The sequence below is a fragment of the Oratosquilla oratoria genome, chromosome 12 (genome assembly GCF_046742065.1).
Source record: "Oratosquilla oratoria isolate Oo_2021 chromosome 12, ASM4674206v1, whole genome shotgun sequence".
Taxonomy (NCBI): domain Eukaryota; kingdom Metazoa; phylum Arthropoda; class Malacostraca; order Stomatopoda; family Squillidae; genus Oratosquilla; species Oratosquilla oratoria.
The window spans coordinates 38006482-38025265 of record NC_134788.1 but is presented as its reverse complement, the minus strand read 5'-3'; the positions used below and the strand labels follow the sequence as shown (position 1 = coordinate 38025265).

General features: G+C 37.7%; 1 protein-coding gene across 1 annotated transcript in view; it reads right to left on the bottom strand.

Annotated features, from left to right (window-relative positions):
- LOC143030338 (uncharacterized) overlaps nucleotides 1–12220 on the bottom strand; it is a 48880-nt gene extending 36660 nt beyond the window's left edge. Inside the window, exons 1-3 of the mRNA XM_076193491.1 lie at nucleotides 12042–12220; nucleotides 818–2147; nucleotides 299–500 (exon numbers count right to left, since the gene is read on the bottom strand). Of these exons, the coding sequence (XP_076049606.1) occupies nucleotides 299–500; nucleotides 818–2132 (1517 nt within the window). The 5' untranslated portion in view covers nucleotides 2133–2147; nucleotides 12042–12220. The remainder of the gene's footprint in view (nucleotides 1–298; nucleotides 501–817; nucleotides 2148–12041) is intronic.
- Between the last annotated feature and the right edge of the window lie 6564 nt (nucleotides 12221–18784).

Sequence of the window (18784 nt, the reverse complement as noted above, 5' to 3'; positions counted from 1 at the left end):
GCTGTATATATGGTAAGACAGCTTATAGAAAAGTAAGGGTGACTATGGTTTAACAGTGGGATTACTGCACCACTGCAGTTCCATTATGGTAGGTCCAAATACCTCGGCCAACTTTTACACAATGTGTGTGAAAAATTCCAGATTTCTTGGCCACAAAGAAGGGGTCAACTACTACTTGAGGATATATGGTAGGTACTGAAACTTATTTTGAGGGGTGGGAAAATGCTGATACATTATTTCCATAAAGAAAATTACAAAAATCCACCAAGTTATTCCAGGAGACAATTTGCAACCTCACAAGATAATCTGTGAATGTGTTTCCATGTGTCTCTTTAAAGCATAAGCATGGGAGAAAGCAGCAACACAAACTGTACACTTATGTGCCTTTTCTCCTGTGTGTATCCTGAAACGCATGTGTAGACTGCCTGCTTCCGAGAGAGAAAGCAGCACCACATTGCGCACATTTATGTGGCCTCTCACCTGTGTGCTTCTGGATATGTCTGGTCAAGTTACTTTGCATCAGAGAAAGCAGCACCACAAAGCCCACACTCGTGTGGTTTTTTCACTTGCATGAGTTCGGATGTGTAACTTCAGCAGTCCTGATTGTTTGAAAGAAGCAATGCAAAAGGAACACTTGAAGGGTTTTCTCCTATGTATGAATACATATGTGTTCCTTGAGGTCCCCAGGCCGGGTAAAGGCTGTGTCACAAACTGTGCATTTGTGGGGTTTGTATGGTCCCTCATGTCTGTGTATTTGAACATGGTCATTCAGATTACTAATCCAGGAGGAAGCAGCATCACAGTGCTCTATGCACTTATGGTTTCTTTCCTTTGTGTACCCTGATATGCCTGCGTAGCTTGTTTGCTTCTATGAAAGCAGCACCACACTCCTCACATTTGTACGGCTTCTCACCTGTGTGCCTCTGTATGTGCTTCTTCAAGTTGCTCGTACTTGAGAAAGCAGCACCACAAAGCCCACACTTATGTGGTTTCTGTCCTGTGTGAGTTTGCATGTGTGACTTCAAGTGAACTGATTGTAAGAAAGTAGAATCACATTGGTCACATTTGTAGGGCCGTTCACCTGTGTGCGTCTTCCGTATGTGGTATTGCAAGCTGGTTTTTTGAGGGAAAGCAGCAACACAAAAGCTGCACTTGTGTGGTCGCTCACCCGTATGAGTATGCATGTGTGTCTTCAAGGCAGTTAATTGTGAGAAAGTAGAAACACAACACTCACATTTATAGGGCCTCTCCCCTGTGTGTTTGCGTATGTGGTGTCGCAAGCTAGCTTTTTGAGCAAAAGCAGCGTCACAAAAGCTGCACTTGTGCGGTCTCTCACCCGTATGGGTATGCATGTGTGTCTTCATGGTACCTAACTGGGAGAACGTAGAATCACAATACTCACATTTGTACGGCCGCTCACCCGTGTGCTTCCGTATGTGGTATTGCAAGCCGGAACTTTGAGAGAAAGCAGCGCCACAAAAGCTACACTTGTGTGGCTTCTCGCCTGTATGAGTTAGCATGTGCGACTTCAACTGTCCTGATGTTCTGAAAAGAGCAACACAAAAGGAACACTTGTACGGCTTCTCTCCTGTATGAATACGTGTGTGGACCTTGAGGTGAGCAGCATGGGAAAAGGCTGCATGACACAGTGTGCATTTGTGGGGTTTGTCTTCCATATATGTCTTCTTAATGTGGTCTTGGAGATCTCCTTTTTGATAAAAGGCCATATCACATTGAGGGCAATGATATTGCATTTCCTCTTCTTTACAGCAATGGTCATCTATCACAGCAGTGCTGCCTGAAAGGGTTGAGTTAATAGACTGATCTCTTTGGGAACTTTTCTGAACACAGACCTTACCATGACACTCAAGCTCATCTATTGTAGCAAACGTCAAATGGCAAACATCACAATTTAATATTTTTTCCTCTTTGAAAGTCATATCATTGTCCTCTAGAGTGGAACTGTCCTGCTGAGAGGCAAAATAATCTTTGCAGTTATCAAACTGAAATTGTTCTAATTTGATGTGAGCCTTGGGAGGGGCATCTGTCTTGTGGATCTGCTTTGGAAAGCTCTTATCATCTATCCACTGATTCAGGTCCTCACTCGATAACTTGGGCATTGTACCATCCATTTCACCTCTGTCAGTCTGAAAGGAAGAGATGAAAGTCAAAACATGTAATGGTTTGCATTATATACTAAATGTCTATATCTATTTATATTCATAACAACCTCACTGCCAAACAGTAGTGTGAGTACAAACACACCTTAACTCTCCAAAAGCTTTTGATAAAGTACCACAAAATTAACTTGTGTGGAAATTGGAGCACATTGGAGGGCTGAGAGGCAAACTACTCAATTAGATGAAAACATTTTTGAAGGGAAGATACACGAGGACAGCAGTAAAGGATAAGATGTCAAGATGGAGAGTAGTAATGACAGTTCTACAAGGCTCAATGCTTGCAGCAACAATGTTTCTTGTCTGTGTCAATGACATGATACAAGGTACAACAAGCTATGCCAGCATGGTAATGATGCAAAAATCATGAGAAAAGTGAAAAACGAGGACTGTAGGCTATTGCAAAAGGATCTAGACACTATTTTTGTATGAAACCAAGAACAGGAAATTCATTATGATAAAAAAAAAAAAATGCAAAGTAATAGAAATGGGTAATAGCGGTAAAGACCATCCTTAAGCTATTCCTTGGGAATTGAATCCATAGCAAAGGAGGAGAAAAATTTGAGAGTGTTGATAAAAGACCTGTCACCTGACAGACGTATCAACAGGATTGTGGGAGAGACACACAGACTGCTGCAGAAGATTAAAGAGGCTTTTCAATATATGGATGAAGAGATAATGGAAAACTCGTCAAAATCTTTATCCGACCATGACTGGAAGATGCACCAGTGATAAGAGGTCATGGGAATGATAAATTGAGGGTAGGAAATGGGACCCAATATTGCTCCTTTCCCGAGTACCACCCCCATCCTCTCAATGGGAGGAGGGGGTTAGTAAACATCAACATCATTTTCCTTCCTGGGAGAAGGATGGTGTCAAGTCACTGTCAAAGGTCCAAGTCATTTTCAACAAAGCAATCAACAAGGGCCATTGACAAACAGAAAATGTATTATCATAGCAAAATCATCTTGGAATGTCCCCATGTTGGTAGAGTATTCAGTAAAATTGTGAGAAAGACACACAGACGGCTGGAAATCTTTAAAATAGCTTTCCATTACATGGAAAAAGAGATGGTGGACTAAAATCATAGTGCCTACTCTGCCTCCCAGATTGGAATATGCAACAATGGTCTACTCCCCACACAGAGTGAAGGACAATACCTACTAAAAGATGAAGCATAGATCAGCAACTAAAATTGTTCCTAACCTTGTAGATAAGTCATCCAAATAAGCTTTAAGGGGGGCGGCTAAGGGGGGGTCCTACAGCTCTTATGGTAGGTCCAATAGCCTTGAAATTATAGTATGTTGTTTGTTGGTGTAAATAAAGAATGTAATGTGAATTTCATTGAAATTGGGTGAATAATAGGGGAGACTGAAGTAATGTGGGTTTTTCTTTATTTTGTTTCACAGACTTTATTTTTCAGTCAATCACTTTGAAAATTTTACCAATAAAACTTTGAATACATATCTACATTTTGTTGGGAACAGATTTTCTATTTTTGTTTTTATCTTTTGAAGGAACAAATTATAATTGTTTTTTCACACTTAATTTTCTCTGCTCTGTATCCCATTTTCTATGGCCATATTAAAAAATCTATTTCCAAAAAGAAATCAGCCTTTGATTGTAGTTTTTATTGATTCCTAACAATTGTCAGTCAGATGATTTTCTGATTTTTTTTTTTTAACATTTTTTGAAGTTGTAAAAACCAATTCTTGAGAAATCGGCTCCTATGTTGTCATTCATATTTATCTGATTGACATGAAATTTTCACAAATGATTGGGTAAACCTTGCTGATTGACCTCAGAATTGATAAGGCATCTGGCCCCCCTTTCTTAGTGTTGTAAGAAAGTATTATTCAATTTTCTCAAAATTCTCCAGGCTGGTGTTGAGTGTGCTTACCAGTTACACTCACTTGTAGCTCAATATCATCATTATTTACAGGTAACCAGTAATAACTGTCATATTGGTCCAAAAGTTACTCAATGCAGATAGTTTGCTTTGTTGTTTGGGTAACACTAGAATGGGACAACATGCGGCAAAGTTGTTCTGTGTTGCAACTGTTTCAAAGTTGGGTGTTGGCTGAACACAGTTATGCCACTGTGGGTCTTGCTTGTCAAGGGAGGGATTTCTTTGTTTGGGCTGCTGTTTGTGGAGTATGGAATTTGTGTTTTTTGTAGAGCTTGCTTTATGACCTGAATGTGTGTGTGTGTGTATTTACCTAGTTTTATTTACGGGAAGGGGAGCTATGCTCGTGGTGTCCTGTCTTCATATCTCATTTTATCTAAACAGTTTTTAAATTCATGTATTGTTTTTGCACACACCACTTTCTCATCTAAATTGTTCCAACTGTCTATTACTCTGTGAGGAAAGCTGTTCTTTTTCAGATCTCTTCTATAACTGTCTTTCTTAATTTTCTTTCCGTGTCCTCTTATATTTCTATCATCCCGTTTTATTAGATCCTCTCTATCAATAGTTTCTATTCCTTTCATGATTCTGTAAATAGTTATCAAATCTCCTCTCTCTCTTCTTTGCTCTAATGTCTGTAGCTCAAGTTTTGCTAGTCTCTCTTCATATGATAGTTTTGAGAGTGTTGGTGCCAATTTTGTAATTGCTCTTTGTATTCTTTCAAGTTTTGTTATACATTTTTTTGTACTTGGTGACCACATTGTTGCTGCATATTCCAATCTTGGTCTTATCAAAGTGATTAGTATTTTCTTCACCATTTCTTCATCCAGGTACGTAAATGCCACTTTGATTGTTCTTATTGAAATATAAGTTTCTCCAAAAATCTTGTTTATATGTTTTTCAGGTGACATATTATTCATAATAATGACTCCTAGGTCCTTCTCATTTTCTACTTTTTTTATTCCTTCTTCTCCCAATTTATATGATCCTACTATTCTTTTTTTGCTTTTTCCAAATTCCATTATACTACACTTCTTAGTATTGAACTCCATCTCCCACTTCTTACTCCATTCCCATACTTTATTGAGATCACTCTGTAGTGACTCACAATTTTCTTCAGTGTTCACTTTTTTTTTTAACAGTTTTGCATAATCTGCAAAGAAGCTCATATAACTTTCAATTTCTTCATCCATATCATTAATATATAGCAAACATGATTGGGGCCAGAACAGTTCCTTGTGGAGCACCACTTATTACTTCATCCCAATTAGAGTGTTTGTCTCTTATCACCACTCTCATTTTTCTTTCTTGCAAAAAGTCTTCCATCCATTTCAGCAGTTTGCCCTGTATTCCTCCTTCAGTTTCTAATTTGTTAAGCAACTTCTTATGTGGTACTTTGTCAAAAGCTTTTTTTAGGTCTAGAAAGGCACAATCAGCCCATCCATCTCTCTTGTATTATGTCTATTAGCCTTGAATAGAAACATATTAAATTGGTGACACATGATCGTCCTTGTCTGAATCCAAATTGCCTTGGATTTAGGACGTTGTTTTTTTCTAAATACTTTAACCATCTACTTTTGATAATTCTTTCACAAATTTTTGCTATTGTACTTGTTAGAGAGACTGGTTTATAGTTGGTAGGGTCTTCTTTATTTCACCTTTTATATATAGGTACTATATTTGCTCTTTTCCAACCTTTTGGAGCTTTTCCTTATTTCAAGGAACTGTTTATTATGCTATGTATTTTGTCTGCCAGTTCATTCCTGCATTCTTTCAAAATCCAGTTTGCTATTTCATCTGGTCCATGCGATTTTCAGACATCAAGGTTACTCAAGTGTTTCATTGTTTCATTCTTTGTTACTTCTATTTCTTTCATAGGGGGGGACTTTCTCTGCCCATTTGATCTCTCTAGATAGCATGTTCTCCCTTGTAAACACCGATTTAAGATGCTTGTTCATAATTTCTGCCATTCCTATTTCCTCTGTGTATTTACCTAGTTGTACCTAGTTGTATTTTGTGGGAAGGGGAGCTATGCTCGTGGTGTCCCGCCATTGTATCTCGCAGTGTCTAGTTTGCTTTTAAACTCATGAATGGTTTTTGTGCATACTATTTCATTATCCAGTTTGTTCCAAGTGTCCAAAACCCTTATGTGGAAAACTGTCTTTTTTTTCAGTTCTCTTCTATAGCTGTTTTTTTTATTTTCTTTCCATGTCCTCTTGTGTTTCTCTTGTCCCAGTTAAGTAAGTCCTCTCTCTCAAGTATCTCTGTGCCTTTCATGATTCTGTAGATGGTCAATAGGTCACCTCTCTCTTATTTGCTCCAGTGTCGGTAACTCCAGTTTAGCCAATCTCTCCTTGTATGATAGGTTTGCAAGTGCAGATGTGTGTGTGTGTGTGTTTGCATGGGGTGTTGCAGGTGGCTGGTGGTAGGCTGTTGTAGATGATCAAATAGCACACTACTAGTGTGAATTTTTTGTTGTGTTCAGTTCTGGTATTTTTCCTTCTTTGAGTGAGCAACAATTTGTTATATATTTTGTCTATTAGTTCTTCTTTACATTCTTTTAATATCCAGTTTGCCATTCCATCCAAGCCATGCAATTTCCTGATACCAAGGTTCATTATTTCTTTTAGTGTTACTATCATTTCCCTCATGGGGGGGGGTGTCATTTCTCTCCCTTCATCCCGATGTTGTACATTTTCTCTAGTGAAAACTGACTTGAAGATGTTTGCTCATGACTTCAGCCATTTCTGTATCTTCTGTGTATTCTATAATCATATGACCTATGATATTTTATTTCCGATTAGTTTTTCTGACCTTTGGTATACTTTAAATTTAATTTCAACTTCTGATTTTGGCATTCCGAGTTGTGTCTATCCCTTTTCATCAATGGCTTATCCTCTTAGTGAGTGACATGCTACAAATGTTATCTGTCTTGATATGACTCATTTCCTCAGACATGTTATCTTTTGGGAACCATATTTCTAAGGAGGATACACAAGAGAATCACACAATTTTGTACCAGTGGTGTGAGTGATTGGAGCATGTGAGTCATTTGCAATGATTAACTGAGTATGACCCTTCTTTGAGGTTGAGTATAAGGTTGCATTATATGATATGCCATTTACATGACTTGATTCTGGCAGACAGACTACATCAGATTCCATAGCTTTAAAAACACACAGGTGTGCTTTACAATATCCATGAAGAGGTAGAGTCAAGTGATGTAATCATGGCTGAGGGTGGTCACGCATGTGGTAGTTACAAATGTGGTGATGTCACTGGGAAGGATGCCACCCTGTGATGTCATGAAGAGGTCCTTGGAGCAGCGGAACACATGTAGACTACATGTGCCTGAGTCAGCAACTCTGAGAGGCAACAACAACTGGCTGTGAAAGAGAGGAATAGTCATTTGACCCTGACAATTTGCTTCAGAAGCAAGTGGCACACAGGAACATCTAGCTGGAGCCAAACCTAGCAGTATAGTTGTATGTATAGAGAGGGTCCCTGAGCAGTATGATGTATAGGGAATCAGAGAACTACAACTTGATTCAAGGGGCAAGTCAGAGAAGAGCTGGAAAGATGCTTGTAGAGTAATTGAAGTGGGCTTCATTATTTGTGATGTGTGGGCTAAATCATTTTGGAGCTGTTGTGCAAGAAGCTCTTACACAGAAATCAAACAATTTTCTTCACTGACATGTGAACCACATAGCCAGATGGGAACTAGGATGAGGATGTATGTCGGAGGCAAGGATGCGGAGCAGTTGAATGTACAAAACATATTGAAAGGTTTGGGTGGGGAACAGTTCTCTTGTAACATAAATGTATATAGAAGTAACAGTTATTCACTTCACTGGTTGTAAAATATAAGTCACAAGTCAGTCTGTAGAACACCACACCACCATTTTATGTGTGATGGTAGCATAGGTAATGAAAATTTTGGTTTATTTTTTTCTTATAGTTCCAACATAAGTTTTTCAAACACTTTGCAGTAATCACACATATGTTCTTACACAACTGTAACCACACCAACATAAATTAGTTTGTAAGCCCTACGTTGACATCCTCTCTCTCTGACTGACTCTTTCTCTGTCTCTGTTTCTCTTCCTCTCTCTGGTCTGACCTACTATAGTCGCCGCAAAAAAAATCGATAAATTTTTTCCGCAAAAAAAATCTATACACGGGATTTTAAGAATAGATTTCACTTGATTTCCCGCCATAATAAAAAGTGGGCGGATATACTGATGACGTGGGTGTGTAGAGCGCGCCTTTTCACACTATTCGCCAACACATCACGCTTCAGTGCGCTGCCAGCGCTAGATGAGAGAGGAGTCTATGCATGCTGCTCTTTAGTGCCCTTTTGTTCACTTTTTCACTGACTTTGGTGCCCTCTAACTCTCCTTCTGGTGATCAAAATGGGTCGTTCCAAGCTTTCAATGCAAGAAAAGGCCCGCGCTCTAGCTGTTAGAGCAGGGAATGTCTGTGATACGTGTTGCCGCAGACCTGCAGGTGACAAGAATGGTCATTTACAGCCTGAAGAAAGCAGCCGCCACACACCCTCCTGGTACGGTACCACCAAGAAAGCCAGGCTCTGGAGCCCCAAAGAAGACATCTACTCGCACTGACAAGATCCTAAAACGAGAAGTGATGTCAGATCCATGTATAACAGCTGTTAGTCTGAAGCAAAAACATCCTGCTCTCCTTTAAAACATTGCTGTAAGAACGATCCAACATCGGCTGCAGAAGGACCTCAAAATGCCAGCTTGATGTGCCGCCAAGAAGCCCTGCTCACACAGGCCATGAAGAAATGGATTGATTTCTGTAAGAAATACAAGGACTGGACATCAGAGCAGTGGCAGAAGGTGATGTTCAGTGATGAAAGTACCTTCAGGCTGATCAGGGGCAGCTCCAAGATCGTTCGTCGCCCCAGTGATGTGTCCAGATTCAACCCGTGGTACACAGTTACAACAGTGAAACACCCAGACAGTGTGATGGTGTGGGGTGCCTTTAGTGGTAACAAGGGCAGGGGTGGACTATATTTCTTCCCCAAGAATGTGACCATGAAAGGGAGCAATTATATCAATGTTTTGAGGGATCACATGCTCGAATTTTGGGACATCCATGAGTGTGATCATTTCATGCATGACGGTGCCCCTGCCCATAGGTCTAAGGAAGTGATAAAGTTCCTTAATGACAACAATATCAGTATTATGGAGTGGCCAGGCAATTCCCTAGACTTGAACCCAATAGAAAATGCCTGGAATCTGATGAAAAACGAACTGGAAAAATCGCGACCCACCAGTATTCCAGACCTGAAGGAGGTGCTGAAGAAGATCTGGGTCACTATGGACAGCGCCTACTTCACCAAACTCGCCTCTTCAATGCCCAGAAGGATCCAGATGGTACTCAAGAACAAGGGGAACATGACAAAATACTAAATGTAACTCTTAAGTGGAAATAAAGCACATGTTAGTTGTACTTTTGAGTTTTATTGTCCAAAAGTCCTTAGTGTATAGATTTTTTTTGTGGCGACTGTATTAAAAAGATTCACTGAGTTACCCATTGCTATATGTTCTTCTAATCTTCCAACTTCCAAACTGACTTTGCACATTCTATTTGGCCACCAAAATCTTTACCATAATATGAACTATGATATTTTATTTATTTTTCTGACCTTTGGTACATGTTAAACTTAATTCTATACAACTTCTGATTTTGGCATTCTGAATTCTGCATCTCCCTTGTTTTTCATCAATGGCTTCTCCTCTTAGTGAGTGACAAGCTAAAAACATCATCAGTCCTGATATGACTTATTTCCTCACACAGTTCTTATCTTTTGGAACCCGTATTTCTGTGTGTGTGGTTGATCTACTTTTCCCACACTAGCATACAATGTAACACAATACAGTAATATGCAATACAATACTCTACAATGCAATACAATAGTAGTAATATTATCTAAAAATAAGTTAACTTCATGGGAGTTGACTGCAGTTGCCAGTAAATCTATAGTTATTGGTTAATAGTATGACCAAATATGCAATAATTCCTGGAATAACCTTTGGGAAGTTATAAGAAAGGCTGGTCCCCTACATGACTATACAGCAAGGTTTGACAACTGCAGAGTAACCCGTAAACTGTGACATGCATCATGGAATAAAGAGTGTGTGATTGTAACATCATATAATGTGAAGGATTTTCTTAAACTTGGCAGTCTACATTTTCTTCCCATTTGTCTTAAAATAAAGTTTGGCAAACCAGGGTGAATGAATCCACACACTACACCTAGCCACCCATGCATTCTTTTATTTTCCTCAGACATCATGGAAGGGGCAGGTCAGTTACTTCTGCGTGTCCCACAACCCTCTACTTTTTGTGGTGTAAAATTTATGATAACTTCCATAAAAATATTCATGTGGAAAAGAGAGAACCAGTGGACAATTGAAGCAACAGTGGGGAAGAACAAAGTGTGAAAAAGTAGTAGAAATGTTCCCTGTCACTCACCCATGCATGACCACCACCCGCTACTGTACCTCAAAGTGGTAAAATGTGCAAATTCACTACACCACCATGCCTAGACTAAGGCAAATGACTAACTAATATTTGGTTTTCCTATAGTCTTTCATGTAATCTTTCATTTTACAACAATAAAACTTTCTTTAGAATTTTTTTTTACTCTGAACAATTGCACACCACAAGTATGACCAACAAAACCCTATTGTGCAGTTATCAGGTTAAGTACATAAGAACATAAGAATAAAGGAGACTGCAAGAGACCATAAGGCCTACACTAGGACCACATGGGTGTACTGTGGCTCCTTTCTTATAGATATCAAAATTTCAGTAATAATTTTCTTGGAAATTATGGTCAACAGTCTTCCCCTAACTACAATGCCATGAACTGTCAATGGATGACAGAATCAGTCCAAAAGAAATGGTAGTTAATCATATCAGGATTTTGTATGTTCATATTCATTCTAGATATATAAAAATACAGATATATCTTATTCATTATAATAAATCAAATTGATAAAATCCCATAATCATGTCAACATAGATAATTAACATAAAACTTGCGTGGTCCATTAGCTCCTAACCTAACATAACCACTCAATGGCTAGGAATAAACATCATTAAATTTTTAGAAGTGCACATCTATACAATATAGCAATAGAAAATCAAACAATAATTTTGTAAATTATAACCCCTCAACATATGTTATTCTCAGCAGAAATCAATAACAGAAAAAGTTGCTAGAAGCTTTATACAAACAAACATAGATGCTTTAACTGCTTGAGACACTATCTTTGTTTTGATAGATTTGTAGGTTAAAGAAATTAAAGTATGATAAATTAATTTATTCTAACCTAACCTACCTAGGTACCTAATTTGCACTTAGTAATACTGTACCTCTAATTCTAGAGGCCATCAGGGCTGTCGTCTTCGACCTCCAAATCTATTAAAACAAAGTTGGCATCTACAGGACTCGACATGACTTCGTTAGTTTGAGCATAGCTTTTGGCAATATTTTCCGCTATGAAAAATATTTATTACATTGATGTATCATAATTCACAAAATTAATATTTAATTTTCTAATGCTATATTGCGTATGTGTGGACTTCTTAAACAGTAGCAACACCTCTTTCAAATGCAACAAAGTGGAAAATATGTTTGCATTTTTATTATTATAGCATTTATCCTTAGAAGTGTTGCTCACTTCGAACCCTATATGGAACAGATAATATGGTACATTTGTGGTGATTACAGAGGCATTTAGGCCAGACACGTCCAGTCATGCATAAAATCACAGCAAAGGCCGAAATCTCAACAATTATTACAACTTCGGTCTGTAGTGGCTTTTATCATTCATATTTTTTACAATAGGTGAATTGACAGGTAGAGTGTATATCATACAATAGGTGTTTCTGTTGAGGGTGCTCAATTTGAAATTGTTACTTACTTCGAAAGATAGTGCACAGATACAGAACGAATGGGCGGAAAAACCACCAAGGAAAAAGATAAACTGATGACCAAGCGCTTTCGTCTATTCAGACATCCTCAGGGATAAACAATGAATAGTATCGTTGATAAACAATGAATAGTATCGTTGTTTATATTTAGCGTTTGTTTACATGTCAATGTTCGGTACGACTAAATACCGCACCGGACTCGATCGGACTCGATCGGACCGCACCGGACCCTACCGTACCGGGTCGGCCCGCATCGGGACATGGTTCTACCGCAACGGGCACCTTAAATCAAATTTAGGGGAAGGGGGAGATTTTGCATTATTTTTTACTCAAATGGACCTGACAGACAGATGGGGAGTTTGTTACAAATATTTCCTGTCTTGTATCAAATAGCTTCACACGGAATAAGTGGTAGCCTATTAAGTTGGACTAGTAATTGGTTAAATGACCAGAAACAGAGAGTTGTTTTAAATGGAAAAACTTCTAGATGGAAAAATGTTACAAGTGGAGTTCCTCAGGGTTCCGTTCTTGGGCCACTTCTATTCATAGTATATATAAATGATATAGACCATGGACTAATATCTACTGTTTCCAAATTTGCTGATGATACAAAACTGTGCAGAATGGCAAATGATCGCTTAAATCAGTTAGATATTCAAGAAGATTTAGATAAATTACAGCAATGGTCTGTAAAGTGGCTAATGAAATTTAACAAAAGTAAATGCAAGGTAATGCACATAGGTAAAAATAACAATAAGTACGATTACAAGTTATTTGGGAATTCGCTAACAAAAGTGGATAGTGGAAAAGATCTTGGCATAATGATCAGTCACAACCTCAAATCATCCAAGCAGTGTATTTCAGCCTCTGAGAAAACAAATAAGATTCTAGGATTGATTGTGCGATCTTTTGACTTCAAAATTCCATCACTCATTAACAAATAATATAAATTGTTAGTTCGTCCACATTTGGAATATGCTGTTTCTGTATGGTCACCGAATCTCATTAAAGACATTGATAGATTGGAAAAAGTACAATGGCGAGCCACAAAACTGATTCCAAATATCAAAAATAAATCATACGAAAATCGACTAAAACATATGAATCTGTTTTCCCTAAAAGAACATAGACTCAGAGGTGACTTGATACAGGTCTTTAAAATTCTAAAGGGAATTGACAACATCAAACATGACAAAATGTTCACATTGAATGAGAATCAGACAAGAAACAATGGTCTCAAACTGTCTGGAAATAGATTCAATTTGGAAGTGGGTAGAAACAACTTCGCCAATCGTGTAGTTAATGAATGGAATAAACTTCCTGCACAGGTAGTGCAATGTAGTTCAGTTCGAAGCTTTAAGAATCACTTAGATAAACACCCAAGCAAGATGTTGTAATGATTATAATTTATTTTATATTATTTGTTTTGTTACCATTTGTCTGTTTGATTCTCATATATTGTTAGTTATATGTCAATTTATTATTATTTACTATTTACCTGTTTGTTTATCATTTCACTATACCTATGCATTTGTTTATGTATTTTATTTCCCAACAAACATGAAATAACTGGATCAACATCATATCTATTCAGGCACTGCCGATTAAGAAATGTTGGGCCGGTTATGTAAACTCAGATTTCCAGTGTTGGTCTGACTTATAAAATTATTTGTATGTACACTGGACTATGTCGGCTGGATGTTGCCCCAAAGCAGGGACAATTAACGGGTAACCTAAATCAGGCCTATACTAAACTGGGCCAATTACGTAAACTCAGGTGTCCTGAGTTGGTCTGATCAATAAAGTTATCCGCATGTACACTGGACTGTGTCGGCTAGAAGCTGGGCCAATGCAGGGGCAATGAATGAGTACCCTAAATTGGGCCTACACTACATTGGCCACATCTGTTAGTTCTTATTCCCAGAATTGGTCTGACTAATAAAGTTATCCGAATACACGCTGGACTAATTCGACTAGATGCTGGTAAGTGCATTGGACCAGTTGATGTAGTTATTCATTTTCACATTTGACTGCATTGGTTAGACATCAATGCCATTGATGGAAAACTACTTTTATGCCTACGCTTCATGTGCAGAGCTCAGTATCATGCCACCTCACTCACCCTTCCCCCCTCCCACTTTAACCTATTACCACACCTGATGCATATTTTTGGATGCATTCCAGGATCTGTTAAATGCACCAAGAAGTATAGCAGGGATGGTAAAAGGTTAATGGAGTAGGGGTGATGGGCGAGTGTGCATGGCACCTAGTCTGGTCCTGAATCATACACATGACATGTAGGCAGAAAAGTAGTTCTCCATCAAAGGCTGTGATGTCTAACAGATGCAGTCAAATGTGAAAATGAATAACTATATCAACTTGTCCAATGCACTTACCAGCATCCAGTTGACTTAGTCAGTATAGTATACAGATAAATATCTAACCAATACAGTCAAATGTGAAAGTGAATATCATGCAATACTGATGAAGCTCACAAACTGAAACACACCTGATTATATACAAGTAGACTTTATTAAGAGAAAAAAAAAAATATTACAATGCATACTGCAGTAAAAAATGAAAATCTAGTGCAGACCTTATGGTTTCTTGCAGTCTCCTTCATTCTTATGTCCTTACATACACTAGTTTCTAGTAGGAACTATATACACACACACACACATATATATATATATATAAAACATATGCTAATGTACTTTTTCAGTATCAAAAATATAAAATATTCTCATTTCATATTCTCAAATATGAAAATATCACTTGAATATAACAGTGTTGAACAAATCATAGTATTTAAGCCATTAAACAATTGTGAAAGTGCAGTGTATGTGCAGCTTTTATAGGAAACATATATATATATATATATACATACATATATATATACATATATATATATACATACATATATATATACATATATATATATATATATATATATATATATAACATGATATGCTAATGTACTCTTTCAGTATCCAAAATATAAGATATTCTCATTTCATATTCTCAAATATGAAAATATCAAATGAATATCACAAAATGTTGAACAAAATATAGTATTTAAGCCATTGAACAATTGTGAAAGTACAGTGCACAATGTGCAGTTTTAAAAGGAAACAAATATAAAGTAAAAAACATTAGTTATACTGCCCCTCTACCACAGAAGTATTGAATGCTTTGATAGTGCTATAACAGACCAAGGTAGACATTGCAATATAACTACAGAAAATGACTACATCTACAGGTGTTTCTATCGATTCCCAGTCAATTTGAACATGTGGCACCTTCAGTCATGGATATAAGATGTAAAGCTGAAAACAACATATTTATTTCCATTTTGTATCCATGACTGCAAGGATGCCAAATGTTGATGTTAGCTGGAATTGGGGTCATGGACACAGAAACACCTGAGTACAATTGTGGACTTTAATACTAAGAAGTGTAGCATAATGGAGTTTGGAAAAAGCAAAAACAGAATATCAGGAAAATATACAATTGGAACCAAAGAAGTAAAGAAAGTAGGATCCGAAAAAGATTTGGGAGTAATTATCACGAACGACTTGTCCTATGATATACAGATTAACAAAATTGTCGGGGAGACTTACAACTTGCTAAGATCAATAAAAGTGGCATTTGCATACTTGGACGAAGACATGATAAAAAAAATATTGGTTACATTGATAAGGCCTAGATTAGAGTATGCAGCGACATTGTGGTCCCCCAGTACCAAAAAGAATATAAAGAAAATAGAAAGAATCCAAAGAGCAGCTACAAAAATGGCACCTGCACTTGCAAACCTATCATACGAGGAGAGATTGGCTAAACTGGAGTTACCGACACTGGAGCAAAGAAGAGAGGGAGGTGACCTATTGACCATCTACAGAATCATGAGAGGCACAGAGGTACTCGATAGAGAGAACTTACTTAACTGGGACAAAAGAAACACAAGAGGACATGGAAAGAAAATAAAAAAACATAGCTATAGAAGAGAACTGAAGAAAAACAGTTTTCCTCATAGAGTTTTGGACACTTGGAACAAACTGGACAATGAAATAGTATGCGCAAAAACCATTCATGAGTTTAAAAACAAACTAGACACTGCAAGATACAAAGGCGGGACATCACAAGCATAGCTCCCCTTCCCGCAAAATACAACTAGGTAAAGGTACATGGCACAATTATTCCTAAATTAAACAAATCCATATTGTTTTGGTGTGAACAAGAGTATAATTAAACAAATCCATATTTGGTATGAAAGGCCAGATATTCCTTATGAAAATAAGTTAATCATGGTATGCAGTGGTCCAGCTGTTCTGCATTGGGCAGCAACAATTAGTGTATATGTACCACCTGGACAAATGTTTACATAAAGGAGGCCTATGATGTGTCACTACTGGTGGAAGCATTGATATCTGAACGCCTCTGGCGACCACCACATCTGTCTGATGCATTCCTTAAATACTTCATGATGGTTTTTCCAATTTCATCCTCTGTGGTTTATAAGTTTCTGTTATCAAGCAAAACCCCTGCAAATACATAGAGGAAAACTTTATGTTAATGGTCTTTATTAACAGCATTACACATCCTTATTGTTAAATCTTGTGTTATTTTATAGTTCCACTTTACAAGGGAAAAGGGGACAAGTGTGAGTTGTAGTTTCAGAGGGATTAGATTGTTAAGTGTAGTCAAGAGGGAAGATTTATGGGAGGATCTTGATTGAGAATGGAAAAACAAGAGGTCATGGAAAGAAACTCAAAAAAGACAACTATAGAAGAGATAGGAAAAAGAAAAAACAGTGTGTGTAAATACTATTCACAATTTTAAGAATAAACTTGATGCTGAAAGATACAAGGATGGGTTACCACAAGCATAGCTCCCTCCCCGTATAATACAACTAGGTAAATACACACACACACACACACTTTCAACGAACGGACGGCTTGACGAACGCTCTGAAGAAAAGTGCAGATTGAGGATACCAACGCAAAGAGAAGTGCCTTTTTGTATTTGCAGGGGGGGGGGAATTGCTCGTGAGGTAGTGGGAAAGTAAGGAAAGAGGAGAGGGGGAGGGATTACTGGGGAAATGGAAGATAATGAGGATGTGGAGGACTTGGCCCAGGCAGACGGGCGGAAGGTCAACATGAAACGACCACCGGATGACGAAATGGCAAATAAAAATGTAAAGATTAGAAGTATAGAGAGGAGAAATACAGTAGAAAGTGACGAGAATATGTTCCAGGGATTTAAAGAGGGTGGGGGGGACACAACCCCCCCCAGACTGATAAGACTAGAGGAGAGAGTTGATAAGGTGATCGAGGACTTGGAACGTAAGTTAGGTAATGTAGGCTCCATTCTACAAAGAATTGAAAGATTGGAACAACTAGAGAAGGCTAACAGAAACTTAACTGAAGAAGTAGAGGACCTAAAAAGACAGTTAGGAAATGTAAAGGAGGAGAATGAGAAATTGAAGAAGAATAGTAATGAAAACAGTGAGAAAATAGCTACAGAAGCTAAAAATTGGAGAATAACTCAAGAAGGGAATAAGGTTTCATTCACTGACATAGTCAAACAGCAATTGAAAGAACATAATGAAGACTCAGTTATTAAAGTGATGAGACAGAAGGAGAATATAGTAAGAGAATTAGCTGACAAAAAGAAATGTATAATTATATTAGGAATGGAAGAGAAACATAACCCAGATAGAACCGCAAGAATCAAGGAGGAAAATGAAAGGGTAAGCAGTTTATTAAAATTAGTCCAGGAAGATGAACCAGAAATTATAAAGGAAATTGAGGAAAAATTCAGACTCGGAAAATATAGTACAGATAAGACCAGACCAATTAAGATTAAATTCAGGTCACAAACAACGGCAGAGAAAATTCTATCCAAGACAGGGAAACTAGCAACAAATGATCAATATAAAAAGGTATGGATAAAAAGAGAAATGAATAAGGAGGAAAGAGAGGCAGAAAAGCAGAAAAGAATTGAAGCTAAGGCAAAAAACGAGGAAAGAACGGAGTCAGAGAAAGAGAGATTCTATTGGAGAGTAGTGAACATGAAAATAAAGCAGTTCGACATACTAAAGAAAAACATAAGGGAAACAGAGAACACAATGGAAGTGGCAGAAAACTAAGAGTGTCTTACACAAATATAGATGGATTGATAACAGGATTGAATGAACTGAATGATTATTTGAAAGAAAAAGAACCGGACATAATGGGAATTGTAGAAACAAAATTAAAAGGCCCACTACCACCCAACAGTGTAGGACATGATACATACAATTATTGGATTAGAAACAGAGAGAAAAAACAAGGGGGTGGAGTTATGTTCCTGACAAAGAAGGATATAAACGTGAAAGGTGTCATATATGGAAAGAATACAGTAGAGATGATTATGATAGAAGTGGAAGACCGAGATAAGAAGAGCAGAAAATTTGTGATCAACTATGTGCCTCCGAAAACAGCCTCATGGGAGGAGAATGAACATAAAAGTATGTTAGAGGACACAAAGATAGCATTAACTAAAATAATGGAAGACGGAGGAAGAATAGTTATGATGGGCGACTTTAATTGCAAAGAAATCTGCTGGGAAGAAATGACAGTAAAGAGTGGTGATGACTCATGGGGAAATGCTCTACTTGAGATGATTACTGACCATTCAATGACACAATGGATACAAGAGAACACTAGGTATAGAAATGAAGAAGAACCATCGA